Here is a 14,024-nt window from a genome sequence, read left to right on the forward strand (position 1 = left end):
CCCTTCTGCCCTAAGCTGTCTAGTAAGTTGAAACCATTATAGCATGTGGCTCTTTCAGGATATGAGACACATGTAGTTGGATAACTCCAAGGTTACTGCATACATTCGCCTATCTCAGGCTAAACTATTGTGGTGAAAATAATCCCTGCCTTTTGAAATCCCTACCCTTGCATAATCTCCTCAACTTGAGTGTGGGTGGGACCAGTGACATGCTTCTAATCAATTGAATACAAAGTTGACAAGCTGTAACACTTGTGATTATGTTACAAAAGATTGTAAAATTTACTTGCTGAGAGCCTCTTTGTCTTGTTGGCTTTGAAGAAACAAGCTACTATAGGTGAGCTTCCCAATGGAGCAGACTATGTGGCAAGGAAGTAAGGGTGGTTTCTGTGCAACATCCAGCATAAAAACTGAAGCCCTCAGTCTGACAGTCTTTTGGAACCAAATACCAACAACCATGTGAACTTGGAAGTGGACCTTCCCCAGTCAAGCCTTCAAACGAGAACACATTCCTAACTGACACCTGATTATAGCCTTACAGATGACCCAGCTAAGCATTGCCTAGAATCCTGACCCTCAGAAACTGTAAGATTATAAATAAGCATTGTTGTAAGATGCTATATTTATAGTAATATTATTATACAACATTAGAAAACTAATACACACATAAGCCAGGCTTTCAAAATTATGTTTCTTTTCCTGGATTAGATGCACTTTAATCTCAGAGAGAGTAGAATATGTTTCCTCAGATTTTTTTTCTTCTCTAAGAAACAAGATTTTTATTTTTTTATTTTTTTGGTCTGGGGTAGGACCCCATAGGAGCTGGGTCAAAACTTCTCTTTTTCTATTGTCTTCAAATCCTCTGGGTTGTGCCCATAAAATTGCCCTAATCTGAATTGCATATTTCCTACACTTTCCCAAAAGTCCAAAGTATCTTTACAATTTTCCCCTTGGTAACCTACTTCATCAGGTTTCCCCAGCTTGCCTGTATTACTTGGAGCCTGAATTTACAAGTCATCATTTCCTCAAAACAAATATGCCCGTTCACATAAGTAGATGTAAAATACAGCTGTTATTTGATTATTCCAGGGGGCTAGTTAAACTCTTGTTACCTGAATCAAAATATGGTTTGAGAGAGGGTGGCAGGATTTCTTGAAAAGTAGTAGACATGAATCGATTTCTGAAATAGTTCACCATTTATATAATAGAAGCTTTCCTTCCCAGAAACAAGTTACTTGGATTCCAGTCTTACTTTTGCTAATCCCAAATAAAGTAAATTTGTGCCCTTGAGTCTCAGTTTCCTCAGCTGAAAAATTATTCCTGTTCCATTGAGTCACTTAAATGGTTTTTGAACAACAGTCTATCTCTTTCTATACACAAACGCACATGAATACACACATGCAAACACACACACTACACATATAATGAGAGTGAGAACAAGCGAGAGAAGAACCCCAGTTTCCATATGGATATTTATTTTAAAAGATTAATATCTTATTCAATTTTATATTAGAACACCTGGCTTTGATAAGTTATAGTTCAAGGCAAACCTTAGAACCCACTATGATTTTACATTTGTGAGTATCTGTTACTTGTTTTCCATCTCAATCAGAATGTGTATTTATACTGAATAAACTAACAAAGTATTTACACTTTATGTTGGTCTTTGCTTCAGTTCAAAACATTAAAAAAATATGAATTTCTAATTAGCTCAAATCTATTCAGAAATTATATTTAAAAATAGTATTCGCCTGTAGTCCCAGCTACTTGGGAGGCTGAGGCAGGAGAATGGTGTGAACCCGGGAGGCGGAGCTTTCAGTGAGCCAAGATCGAGCCACTGCACTCCAGCCTGGGCAACAGAGCGACACTCCTGTCTCTAAAAAAAAGAAAAAAAGAAAAAGAAAAACAGTATTGAAGCCAGGAAGGAACTCCTGTGTGGAACGCGAAAGACACAGAGAACAGGGGTTTCCTCTTGGTTATTTGACAAGACTTTCTCTGCTGGTTATCAACTTATTGCCTCTCAGTTCCAAATCCACCCTTCATTGCCCTGCTTTATGATACTAGAGCTGGACCATGAAAACATTTCTCTTTACCAGCTAGCATGTCACTTTTTTCTTCAGTAGATGGCACTGGAGAGACATTGCAGGATGAAGAGGCTTGCCTTCATTCCTATGCGCTTTCCCGTCCTTGCTTCTCCAGCCATGTGTGGGACAACCAGTGGTGCTCACCACCTAGTGAGTTTCAGGGACACTCCACATGTCCCAGCAAGTCTTATCAGCATCTTAGCTGGCTTCTCAAAAAGTCTCAGTGGCACCCCTGTGGATGTCTCCCATCAAGTTTCATTAGTGCCCAGTGGGGAGACTCCCAGAAAGTTCCAGCAGCACCACAGTGACAGCTTTCCAGAAGTCCCAATTGTGTTCCAGAGGCAGCTTCTTCATGAGCTTTTACCTGCACCCCAGTGAGCATTTTCTGACTACCAGCCCCATTCCATTCTGTAGAACCTTCACAAACTTCTCTGCCACACAATGTTCCACAGCTGCACCTCCTCCAGTGAGATCTGAACCTCAGCTTTGGGTTGGGAGCCTCTTCCACATTTGTTCCTTTCTTGGATACTCTTCTATCACTCATAAAAGTAATGGTTGCTCCCTTTATCAATCATTCTTTTATTTGTTAGAGTTCTCCCTACCCTTTAGTAGTTAATTCCATTACTGGTTAATAATTACTTTTATGAAACTTCTCTATTTTAATTACTGTGTCCTTATTGGATCCCAACTGAGATGGGATGGTACTGGGGTTAATAGTACAAGACAGATTCACAAGGATGGGATTTGGGGACAAGTTTGATTGTGCCTTTGGTCTTGAGTACAATCATTGGGATATGGGATGCTAGTAATCCACGGAATCCAGCAGCATCACTATTTCTCAAGCTGCCATGTTTGGTTTATTGTGATGAAGAGCCAACTGAAAAAATGTCTGCTGTATTTGACTGTAGGTGGGCTGCACACCACTGGCCAAGCATGTCACAGCAACAGAAGAGAAGAAATTACACCAGAAACAGCAGAGAAAACCCCTCCTCCTGCATTGTCTATCTAGCACCCTCTACTGATGATGTGTAACATGATGCCCGTTGGCAAAGGATAAATAGTGATAAAAATCCAGCTCTACTATTACAATATATGTGAAGAGGGTGGATTTGGAACCAAGAGGCAACAAACAAATTGACTGATAACTAGCACACCTGATTGGCAAAAAATAAAGATGGGGAATACTGTGAAAATTGCCACAGGTGGTACTCCAACCTGGTATTAGAAGGTGTTACAAATCTCACATGTATTATTTTCAGTCAATCTCACAAGAATACTATAAGGTCATTTCTCTTGGCTTCCCATTTAAATACTAACAATATAGAAATATATGAAAATTATTATCAATACCAAAAACCAAGATTGGCAACCAAAATCTGTAAGGATTTTCTCTTGATTGAAAAAAATATTGGAGTTAAATTGAGAAACATCATTGGAAACCAAAGCATGTACTTTTTGTTTCCTGAAAAAGAGAGAATAGTAATGAAGCCATACTAAAAGAAAAACACAGATCATTCTTTCTTCATTTCCTGGCCCCTGTAAAGACGAGAAAACTGGGCCCTGTTTTTCATGGGTCAGAGATCTGTTCTCCAGTCATTATTCCCATCAGTACTACCTTTTCTTTACTCATTTCAGACTTCAGGTTAGGAAGTATAGAGGTCTTAGTGAGGTAGGGTGGGGTGTGGAACCAGTGGCAAAAGCCGTTATATATTGGGAGATATATGTCCTAAAGGTAAAATGCTACTGAGTCCTAAAGAATCCTAGAGGTTTGAGGATCATGGGATAAACTTTTGGAATAAAATCTTGGAGTAGTTGGACATGGCAAAATCTGAAAGCTTTGTAAACAGTGCAGTGAAGCTATGTGCCTGGGGCTCACTGGCAGCAAAGACAGAGAAAGGTTAAAAATAAAAGAAAGGCAAATATTTATCAAACAAATACAAACAAAAGGAAGGCAGGGACAGACATTTTAATTCCAGAAAGAGTAGAATACAAAGCCACAGGCATTTAAAGGGGTAAAAGGATTGGCAAGATGTATGATCCTAATAAAGATAAAAGGCTCACAAAAATTATATACTTAACTATCTAATATCAAATTATATAAATCAAAAACTGTTTGGAATACAAGGGAAAAATGAAAGAAGCACAATTGCATAAAAGGTTGACACCACATTCTCAACCAGGTAGATTGGGAAATCTATGCAGATTGAAGAAAAAGTGTAAATGCTGTAAAGAGATGAGTAGAGTAGTCAAAAGTTTCAATTATGGTCATCAATCCATGTCCTGGAAAAGGAGATAATGTTCTGTATCTTTTGAAGATTCAGCACTCATAGATCTTATGGATATATTATCAGGTAAGTCACAGAAGTTACAATCAATTTTTTCATTTTATCCACGTGATTGGAAGAACAAAATTCGATTGGAGAAACCACATGCCCATCAGAAATTCTTGCCTACTGTTAAACTTTTCTATCTTGACCTTGTAAATTCCCAAAGTAGAAAGAGTCCTGTTTGTCTGTAAACTAATTCACTCACTTAGGTATGTTAACATATTGGTGTCTGGGTTATATTTTAGACACACTGCAAATCCCATTACATTAATAAAATAGATAGTTTCCACTTCCCAAAGCCATCAACACAATCCTGGGATGGTTGGAGGTTTGCCTGATCCTGATACTGTGGCAAGTTGCACAGAACCTATCCCTAAAGTGGCCAGAGCTGGAAACAACTGGAGGGTAAGAATGAATTAAGCTCTTCTTGAGCACTGGTGGCCAAAATCAGGAAAACGAAACTTGGTTTTCAAGACTAAAGGGTTCATGATCAGTAGAATAAGCCCAAAGGGTCATAAACTGGGTAGTCATCATAACAGAGTGAGAAACAAGACTGAGACAGAACCAAGTTAAAGGAACCAGGGAATGAAGAAAGAATAACCTGTTTCCGTCTCCTCTTTTAGTATGGCTCTATTCTTTAAATGCATTTTTTTTCCAGAAAACAAAAACCGTGCATGCTTTGATTTCCAATTATGTTTCTCAATTTAACCCCAGTACATTTGTAATCAGGAGGAAATCCTCACAGATTCTGGCTGCCAGGCTTGCTTTTTCATTTTGATAAGAGTTTTCGTATTCTTCTGTGTTGTTAGTAGCTAAGTGGGAAGCAAGGAGAAATTACTTTGTCCAAGACAAAGATCATGAACATCACTGGAGAGGCTGACTTAGGTTTACTGGCTTTCATCTGAGATTCTGTGGGCCAATCAGGTTGGTTTTAAAGTGCAGTGTTGCAGGAGGGATGGGCCACTGGTCATTAATGTTTAAATACAAAATGGATAACACATATTCTACTGGCAGGCATCTGTCAGCTCTCCCCTGCCCATGTAAGTATCAGTGGAATTCAGGTCATAAGGGGTAAGAAGGAGGTAGCCAGGAATCCCTCTCACTATGCCCAGAATTTGAGGGTTTTATATCGTGGTGCCTCTACATATACAACTGTGACAGACACAGGCTGCAAAAACACTTTGACTCTTTGAGAATACATAGGGATTTAGGTTTCAGTTATATTCACAATTAAAGTATATGGGATTTACTAGGCTCCCCGTATATCAAAATTTACTACATTGCACTGATTTGCTGGCTGACAAGGAAAAGTCAATTTGCATGGCTCCTGTCAGTCACATGTGGTTTGGAAATGCTTATGCATTCCAGATACACAGTGTAAACTGGAGAATCATATCCTATTTCTCCTGGTTTGCATGCATGCATATGAAACTTGTTTTTCCCACAGTGCCACATGAGAAGAAGTGAAGAACTAGCGACAATAATTACAATTAATCAACTTCTTTGTTGAGACTTCACAGCTATGACTGTAAGGGGAATTCTTGTTCCTCATGTCTAGAAAGGCTGTAACTTCTACTTTTTTTTTTTCTTGTTCAGTTCTGTTCATGGAGCATTTAGAGATAAAGTCGGCAACTGTCATCCAAAACAGTTTCTCATACCTACTATGTGCTAGGCCTTCTGTAGATATTCAGAGATAGTGAGCAGAATTATCCACTACAGGAAGCTCAGAGTTTAATGAGAAAGAACAACAAGTAAATAAATAGTTATCACCCAATGTGACAGCTGCTTTTGCAGAGTTTGCATTATGCAGTATGTCCTATGGGAACAGGGAGGAATCCGTTTGCCAAAACTTCACAGAAGGTGAATCTTGATGGTAGAGTATGAGTTGAAGTGAAGAAAGATTAGAAGGCAGTCAAGAAAGTAGGAACTATGTGCAAAGCTCACCAAGAACACATGTTTCAGGGACCTGAAAGAAATGCTGTATGGCTTAAGGCCAGAGGTAGAGCCAGTAGAGAATATAATTTGAAAATATATGAGATAGAGGCCATAATTCTAATAAATGTTATTTTAATAGTCTACATTCTTGTGTTAATATTTGGAGGCATTTGTTTACTAAGAAAGAAGACTTTAAAGTTGCAGATGAACTAGTTAACCTTATGACATTCATTACCCCTTACTGTTTCTCCCTTTCTAACACTTAGAACAATACCTGGCATGTAGTTAATGCTCAGTTAACATAAACTACTATTACTGGCCCCCAGAGATTCATGCCCCTATGCCAACCCCTCCCCTTGGGTATGGACTGAACTTACTGACTCATTTCTAATGAATAGAATATGCCAGAAGTAATGGACTGTCACTTCCAATATTATGTTATAAAAAGACTGTGGCTTCCTTCTTGGGTAGTCTCTCACGTGTTCACCGTCTCTGGCTCTCTTTCTGTCTTGGATCACTGGCTGCCATGTCACAAGGACACTCAGATAGCTGCGGAGAGGCCTGCTTGGCAAGGAATTGAGCACTTCTGTGTGAGCATGCTCACTGCCAGCACTTATGAGTGAGCTTGGATGTGGATCTTCTGAGGCCTGATAGTAGCCACAGGAGTGAGCTTGGAAGTGAATTCTCCAGCTCTGCTTGAGGTTTGAGTAACTACAGCCTTGGCCAACAGCCTGACTACAACCTCATAAGAGATCTTAAGCCAGAGATACCCGGCAAAGCTGCATCCAGATTCCTCACCCTCAGAAACTGTGAGATAATGTTTATGGTGTTCAGCCATTGACTTTTGGTATAATTTGCTATACAGCAATAGATAACTAACATAGTACACCAGTACTCTCTACTCCCATCCCTGTGAGGTCTGAGTATCTGGGATGCCTTGAATGAGCTTTGTGGCACCAGAATTTCTTTTTGGTGATGGAGCACTTCTTGGAACCCCAGCTTTTGTCACTAGGATCATAATCACCTAGTAACAAGTAAGCGATCTCACCTCCCTTGCTGAGGAATGAACCCTGTCACCTGTAGTCCCACTCAATTGATTAGACCATGCATAGAGTGATTCTAGCCCAAATGCAGAATAGATTATTGTGTTTGGGAGGCTCCTTCCCCTAACGTTGGGCACACCAACACTGTGAGTACAATCCTTCCAATAGCTGCTGCTGAGATGCTAGTGAACCTCATAGCCACATCTGTCTAGAGGATGACAATCACAGACATCCACAGAAAGACATATGTAGCTAATGCATTTCCTATTTCCACATATAATTCTAAATGATTATATGACACACCCTAGCAAGCAATTGTTAAACTTGCTATATACACTGTCCAGGTGGAAAGAAGTGGAAAAATATACATTGCTTAAGGAACATTGAGTTTTTGGCAGAGAATTTTTGGCAGTTTATATAACAATGTTGATTTGAAGTTGGTGGTTTTATATGTAAAAAAGATGTTAAGACCTTGTAAAGACATTAAATATTTACATAAAAATTATGGTCAGCTAAGGAAAGAAGAACAAAATATAAAACCCAAGTATGCCTTCCACAAATTATTCTTTGCTTGCTTCCTATGTCTTTTTAGTAGTTCCTAAATTCATTTTTCAGTTAGTGATTGAGCAAACACTCTATACATAACACTATGTAAATGTGAGCCAATCATTAGAGCCACAAGAAAAGGAAACAAAAGAAAGAAAGGGAAGTTTGTACCTCTGTCCCTGATGATTCTGCCCCTCGTCCTCTGAGATGCAGTTACTGGGAGCCGAAAGACCAACGCGGGAGAATGTCCTTAGAGCCACAGCTGAGATGCCGACCCGTGGGGATGAGAAATTCAGCAGCACTGAGGTGGTATGGTGGAAAAGGACATTCTGGTGATGGGTCACATTGATAATCAGTGGATTATGCTGGCATGACAGTCCATAGGTTCCTGAAGATAAACAGAGATGAATCATATTTTCAGCCATTGTTAGTACCATGTTTCCATATCTTGTATTCATTTTATCCTCTTAATAGGTGTATGATGCCAAAACCTAGATGTATGATGTAGGCAAGATCCCAGACAACATAAAAGACAGACATCAAGCTGACTTCTGGGTCTACCGGGTTGTCCTCTAGTGACCCTAAAGGGATATTTGTCAGACTCACCAAGAGAGTGGTTGCTTCCACGGACATCGGTCAGGTAGAGAGTCACTGTCGGCTGCTGATGCTCTCCGGGAACTAGGCCATCAGTTGTCAAAAAAATAAAAATTGCTCTGGCCTCTCCTGGTCTATTGAAACACACCTAAGCATAAGCACATTTATGTATAAGTCATTATTTCCATTGAGCTATCAAGACATGTGCTATACAATTTTTATTCTTCTTAGAGAGCTCACTATTTATAAAGTAAGAGCTTCCATTTTTTTTATAAATGCTAAAAATATGGAGTAGACACAGAAAGGTATTCAAGGTTGTATCAAACAACAAGATCAAATGGAAAGAAGATAATTTTCAGATGCTGAACATCCTATCTTTTTCTGAGACTGATACCTGAACTGTTTTTTTTTACTTGACCCTGTCTTTCTTTAAATTTCTGAAAACAATCATTTAAAGAAACCATTGCCAGAGACAATAAATGACTGCAGAGCCAGTGCAATAAATATCTCCTTATTGCCAAAGTGAAAACAGTGGAGAAGAATCATCAAACTAGCATCTTGCTCTAAATGGTTCCAAGTTCTGAACTGCCATGTCTAGTTATCTTTCCCCATCTTCCTATCTCTCCCCAAAATTTTTATCAGAACCTCTCACATAGCATGTGAACTCTGACATGGGAGATATGCTGTTGCAGAGTCTCTTGCTTCTGAAATTAGAATCTGCCAAACTGTTTATTCTTATGTGTCTTCCTGGTGCATCAAGCATGTATACCCAGTCCCCGGCCAGGAAAATAAGCCAACAATGGGACACAGGAAAATTCATGTATCACTCAGGAATGTCCCTAGATGGTTAGGGTGATTAACACTAAAACAGACTTTCAGAGTGAACTATGGAAGTGTTTTCCTTAGAAATCCTTTGATAGAAAAGAAAAGAAAAGAAAAGAAACATCTTAGAGAGTTTGGAAGATGAAGAGCAGATTCTTGCTACTGCTGAGAGTCCAGTGTTCATCTTCCACACTGGACTTATTTGATATGGTAATTCTACTTTTGTTTTATTTCCCATAGCTGAATATTTCCTTAATTTCCATTGAGAATAAATCCCAACTTTCCCTGGTGTTATATGGGTGTTGTATGATCAGAATCTGGAACTGAACCTTACAAAGTTCTACGTGCATTTCTATAGCTTTTTATCAGGTTCTAAGGGTGATGAAGCTCCAGGAAAATTGTTCCCAGTGTAAAAGCAGGGTACAACATCTAATGACAGGGCCTTCCTCTAAAAGTGGGGAGCAGGAGAGTAAAACATGTTTTCATTTTAACAAGAATTCTTCCTTGTCCACAGACTCATTTTTCCTGAGCCTTGGCAGTATGTTTATAGAGTTCATTTGCACTGCTGGCTTAATTAGGATGATTTTATGATTTTCAGTGGTCAAAGCAGCATGGCTCTCCCTTCTTTCTCTCCTTCTTTGAGGGAAAGACCAGTCACACTCTCTCTTTTTACAGTGTCTTTTCCCCCCTTTTTATTTCTCCTCTTTGAAGTAACAAACGTTTCTTCATAACTTAAGAAACAACCAGACCCAAGATTACACTTGCCATATGAAGTCCTTTGTCCCTGTCTGGATGAGGGCTAGACATGAAACACACCCTAAGGTAACCAAGAGCCCAATTCAGTGCCCTCAGCTCCAGCAGCAAATGACATCAAAGCCCCCTGGGAATTTCCATAACCTCTTCCTTTTCATACACCACAAAAGAAACCTGAGTACTAGAAGAAAGTTCTGTGTCATTTTCTGAGCCAGGAACAGAATCCAAACAAGTACCTGGTGGCTTTACCCCATTAGTACTCAGGCATGAAGAGTAGGGTGGCTTCAACAAGGAGGAAACCCAGCCTTCCCACTTTCTGTTGGATCCCAAAATAGATACCCACCTTAAGCTAGTTAATAAAGGTAGGCCTTATGGTGTAAGTGTCTACCTTTTGAACGTCGCTGCCTAAACCTCCAACCTATTTTTCATCTCCTAGCAATATGCCTCCTTGCTCCAAGGGTCTTTGAATATCAAATCACTTTGCCTGTTCCTGGTGGCAAGGTCTCTGTGCCATGATTTGTGGGAAGAAGTTATGCCAGGATTTCCAGGCCATGGCTTAAGTAGGAAAACCTCAGATGAGGCTTACAAAGGAGACACAGGCAGAGAGGAGTCTTAGGCTACACAAAGCAGAGACAAGTGTTTGATCAAGTTATGGAATGCTGAGTCTTGTGCATTTCCTTTCACAGTGACACAGAAAGGTAGCCAAGTTTCATTCATTCGGACCCCATGTATGTTCACAACAGCAACTAGCACAAGAAAGTGTGAACCCTCATATAACTGCTGGATCTTCAAAAATAGAAACCAGCCTGAATCTGCATGTACATGTATAATAAATTCAAGCAGAGGCAAAAGGAACCCACTAAATTCACAGTTCTAGAGAGAGAGAGAGTAAGCCAGGCAGAAACCCTGAGTTCGATTCTTGGATTGTTCTTTATTTGCTGGTAAATTTGAGCAACATATCTCTCTTCTCTGAGCCTAGGGTTTCTCTTTTCTGCTACTAAGAAATAGAGATGTTACCGACAGCTTGACTATGGCTATTAAATGAAATCAGGTAAAAATACATAGAATGGTGACTATTATTTAGTAAGAATTCAGTGTTCGATAATTTGTATTTCCAAAAAAAAAATTAGTGTATTTACAATGTAGGAAAAAGGTAAAAAAAATAAAAATTTAAAACTAAACATATTTGTATATTTTAATATAGAGGGAATTATGATTTTCTGAAATGTATAGCCTAAAAAATTTCATATATGCTATTTTCAGTTGATACTTGTAGAAATGTGAACTGGCATTCCAAGATCTGCTTCCATGGAAATGATCAATATTGTAGGCTCTTGGTATCTCTACTTTATAAATTGAGTCTATGAAAAATACATTATACTTTAAAATAAATATATAATTTTTCTTGCAGGCTTTTCAGAAATTTAGTTTAAAATGTATTTATTAAAAATCTACTTTTGCTGTACATAAGGACATAGAAACTTCTAGAATTGGCACTGCAATTTAGAAATCCTTTCAGATTATTTATTATTTAAATATATTTATTTTTAAGTTGCTCTTTCCACAACCAAGTAACAAATATATATGTATATATGTGACTTTAAATATAAATATATTTATATATTTTATAAGATATATATTTTAAAATATATAAATATACATTTTAACATACATAAAATATATATAAATATATATTTTTACATATACATTTGTGACTTGGCTGTGGAAAGAGCAACCTTAAAAATATATTTAAATGAGGAATACATACATATATATAGAGAGAGAATACATTTTATACAGGAATACAAGGAATTGTACAAAAGAAATACATTATATATATAGAGAGAGTCCAGACTATTTTTGCTTTATTAGAGATAAATAATGAATTTATTCTCCTAGACATGAAAGACAAGCAGAAACATCAGGAAGACAGTTTGACAGTAGGAAGCTCTATGCCTGTGTCACCTTTGCCACTGCAAGTATGACACTCTTCTGATCACTCCAAATGCATGCTTGTGAACAGCTGTCCTCTTAATGACAAAGCTCTCCTAAAAGACCCCTTAGGAGCTACTCAGATCTGAGATGTGCATCATTGATGCCCCATAAGAAAAAATCAAAGTGCTGGAAAGTCAAAAGAATTATTAGCTATATCTAACATTTTACTATTCATTTTAACAAAGAGATTACTTTCATATATTACATGCACAATGTAAAATTAATTTAAGCATGTGTCTTGCAAGGAAGAAAAACTTTAGCTAGATATCAGGTAGGAGACAAGTACTGTTAGAAAAGCAAGTGATTCTCAGGTCTGAGAATTGGTATCATGATAGAGGGATTGCTAGTGAAATTAGCTTAGTGAATTCATTACAAAATATTTTGAAACAAAGAGAAAATGAACAAAAGATGGGTAGACAGATAGAGATAGACAGATAGACAGACAGATAGATATAGATAGATAGATAGATAGATAGATAGATAGATAGATAGATAGATAGATAGATTCTGAGAGATGGGAAAGCCAGTCTCACACACTCAGTTGATTTTTCATCCAAAGACTGCATGTTAACTACGCAATCTAACCATTGGCCACTGGTGAGGGGTAAGATTGAAAGAAAGTGTCTCTGATGTAGAACTGTTTGGGCTTAAGAAATCCCCCTTCAATCTGCCTGCTGGGCACAGACACACTCAATATGCTCCCAAGCCAAGCATTTCAACTTCCAGGTCATCCTTTGTGGCGCTCACTGGATAGCAGATTCTGAAACTATACCACAAACTTGAAAAGAATCTTCTCTGAGGTTTTAAAATGCTTTTGGTTACTGGATTGTTGTTTTCTTCTGTGCCTTTTCATTTTCACTCATCTATGGCACTTCCTGATTCCACAGGGAAACAGAAGACCTTAGACCAGAAGAAAAGTAGGCAGGCATCACCTTCTGTTTGTATAGCACTTCACAGTTTGCCAAGCCTGATTACAGGCTTTGCTGGTGGGTCCACTGCGCTCATTGTGATTTTATTCCTTTTTGATATTTTTGAACAACAGTAGCCTCAAGATATAAAGGATATATTACACAAGAGGAAACTAGGATTCTGAAAGCTTAAGTGGCTTTCCCTAGGTAAATGCTAGAGAGGAAGGAACTCGGTTTTTCCCAATTTAAGCTCTGTATTATGTTGACTGAACCAATGTTCTTAGTTTGGGGTAAGCAGGAAATCATAGATTAGAAAACTTATTGATGTTTGTGCTTTTACTCCCCCCAGAAATAAAGTCACATAATCTCTTAGTCATAAAAGCTTTACACAATTTTAAGGGGGCTGACAGACACTTTTAAAAGCCATTCGTGGTCCAATTAGAGGTTGAGAGAAATCAGATTAAGAATGCTTGCACTATTGATTGAACCACATTACTTTTTTATAGGTGAAGAATTATCAAATATTGGCAATTTCTTCTGGTTCAACCTAATACTATTGCTATCTGTGTGGACTTCTGAAATTTTGTCGAGGAAGAGTTTAATAATCAAAGTTTCAAGGGATCTTACCTGAAATCCAAATCTAATGGATGAAGGGGGGATATAAGGCAATGAGCTGCCATGGTTGTCTCCATGATTGAGGATGTGGGTCAAAATGGGTAGGTGTGATTGGAGCCTGTTTTTACTTTCTTCTGATGTTTGAGCCCCTGCCCACCTTTGTATGGCTAAAACCCAGCTGATTTCCTGAGTTATTCCTTCATAGTATAAGAAAGGCTACAAACACATCATGAGTTTGCGTGTGTGTGTGTGTGTGTTTCAGAAGGGTGAGATCAACTCATAATTTTTTGAAATGAAGGGGGAACCACTATAATCCCACCCGAACTAGGGGTAGACATTCAACAATGTATGATTTGTCAAGTCCATGGAAGGGGGTTAGATCAGAATCAGACGACTGGCTGA

At 38.4% G+C, this 14,024-nt stretch overlaps 1 protein-coding gene across 1 annotated transcript in view; it reads right to left on the minus strand.

The window, feature by feature from the left end:
- Nucleotides 1-14,024, minus strand: part of PAPPA2 (pappalysin 2) — a 642,477-nt gene that overhangs the window by 101,429 nt on the left and 527,024 nt on the right. The window contains exons 17-18 of the mRNA XM_055111171.2: nt 8,542-8,677; nt 8,107-8,323 (exon numbers count right to left, since the gene is read on the minus strand). Coding sequence (XP_054967146.2) covers nt 8,107-8,323; nt 8,542-8,677 — 353 coding nt within the window. The remainder of the gene's footprint in view (nt 1-8,106; nt 8,324-8,541; nt 8,678-14,024) is intronic.

The sequence above is a fragment of the Pan paniscus genome, chromosome 1, assembly GCF_029289425.2.
Source record: "Pan paniscus chromosome 1, NHGRI_mPanPan1-v2.0_pri, whole genome shotgun sequence".
Taxonomy (NCBI): Eukaryota; Metazoa; Chordata; class Mammalia; order Primates; family Hominidae; genus Pan; species Pan paniscus.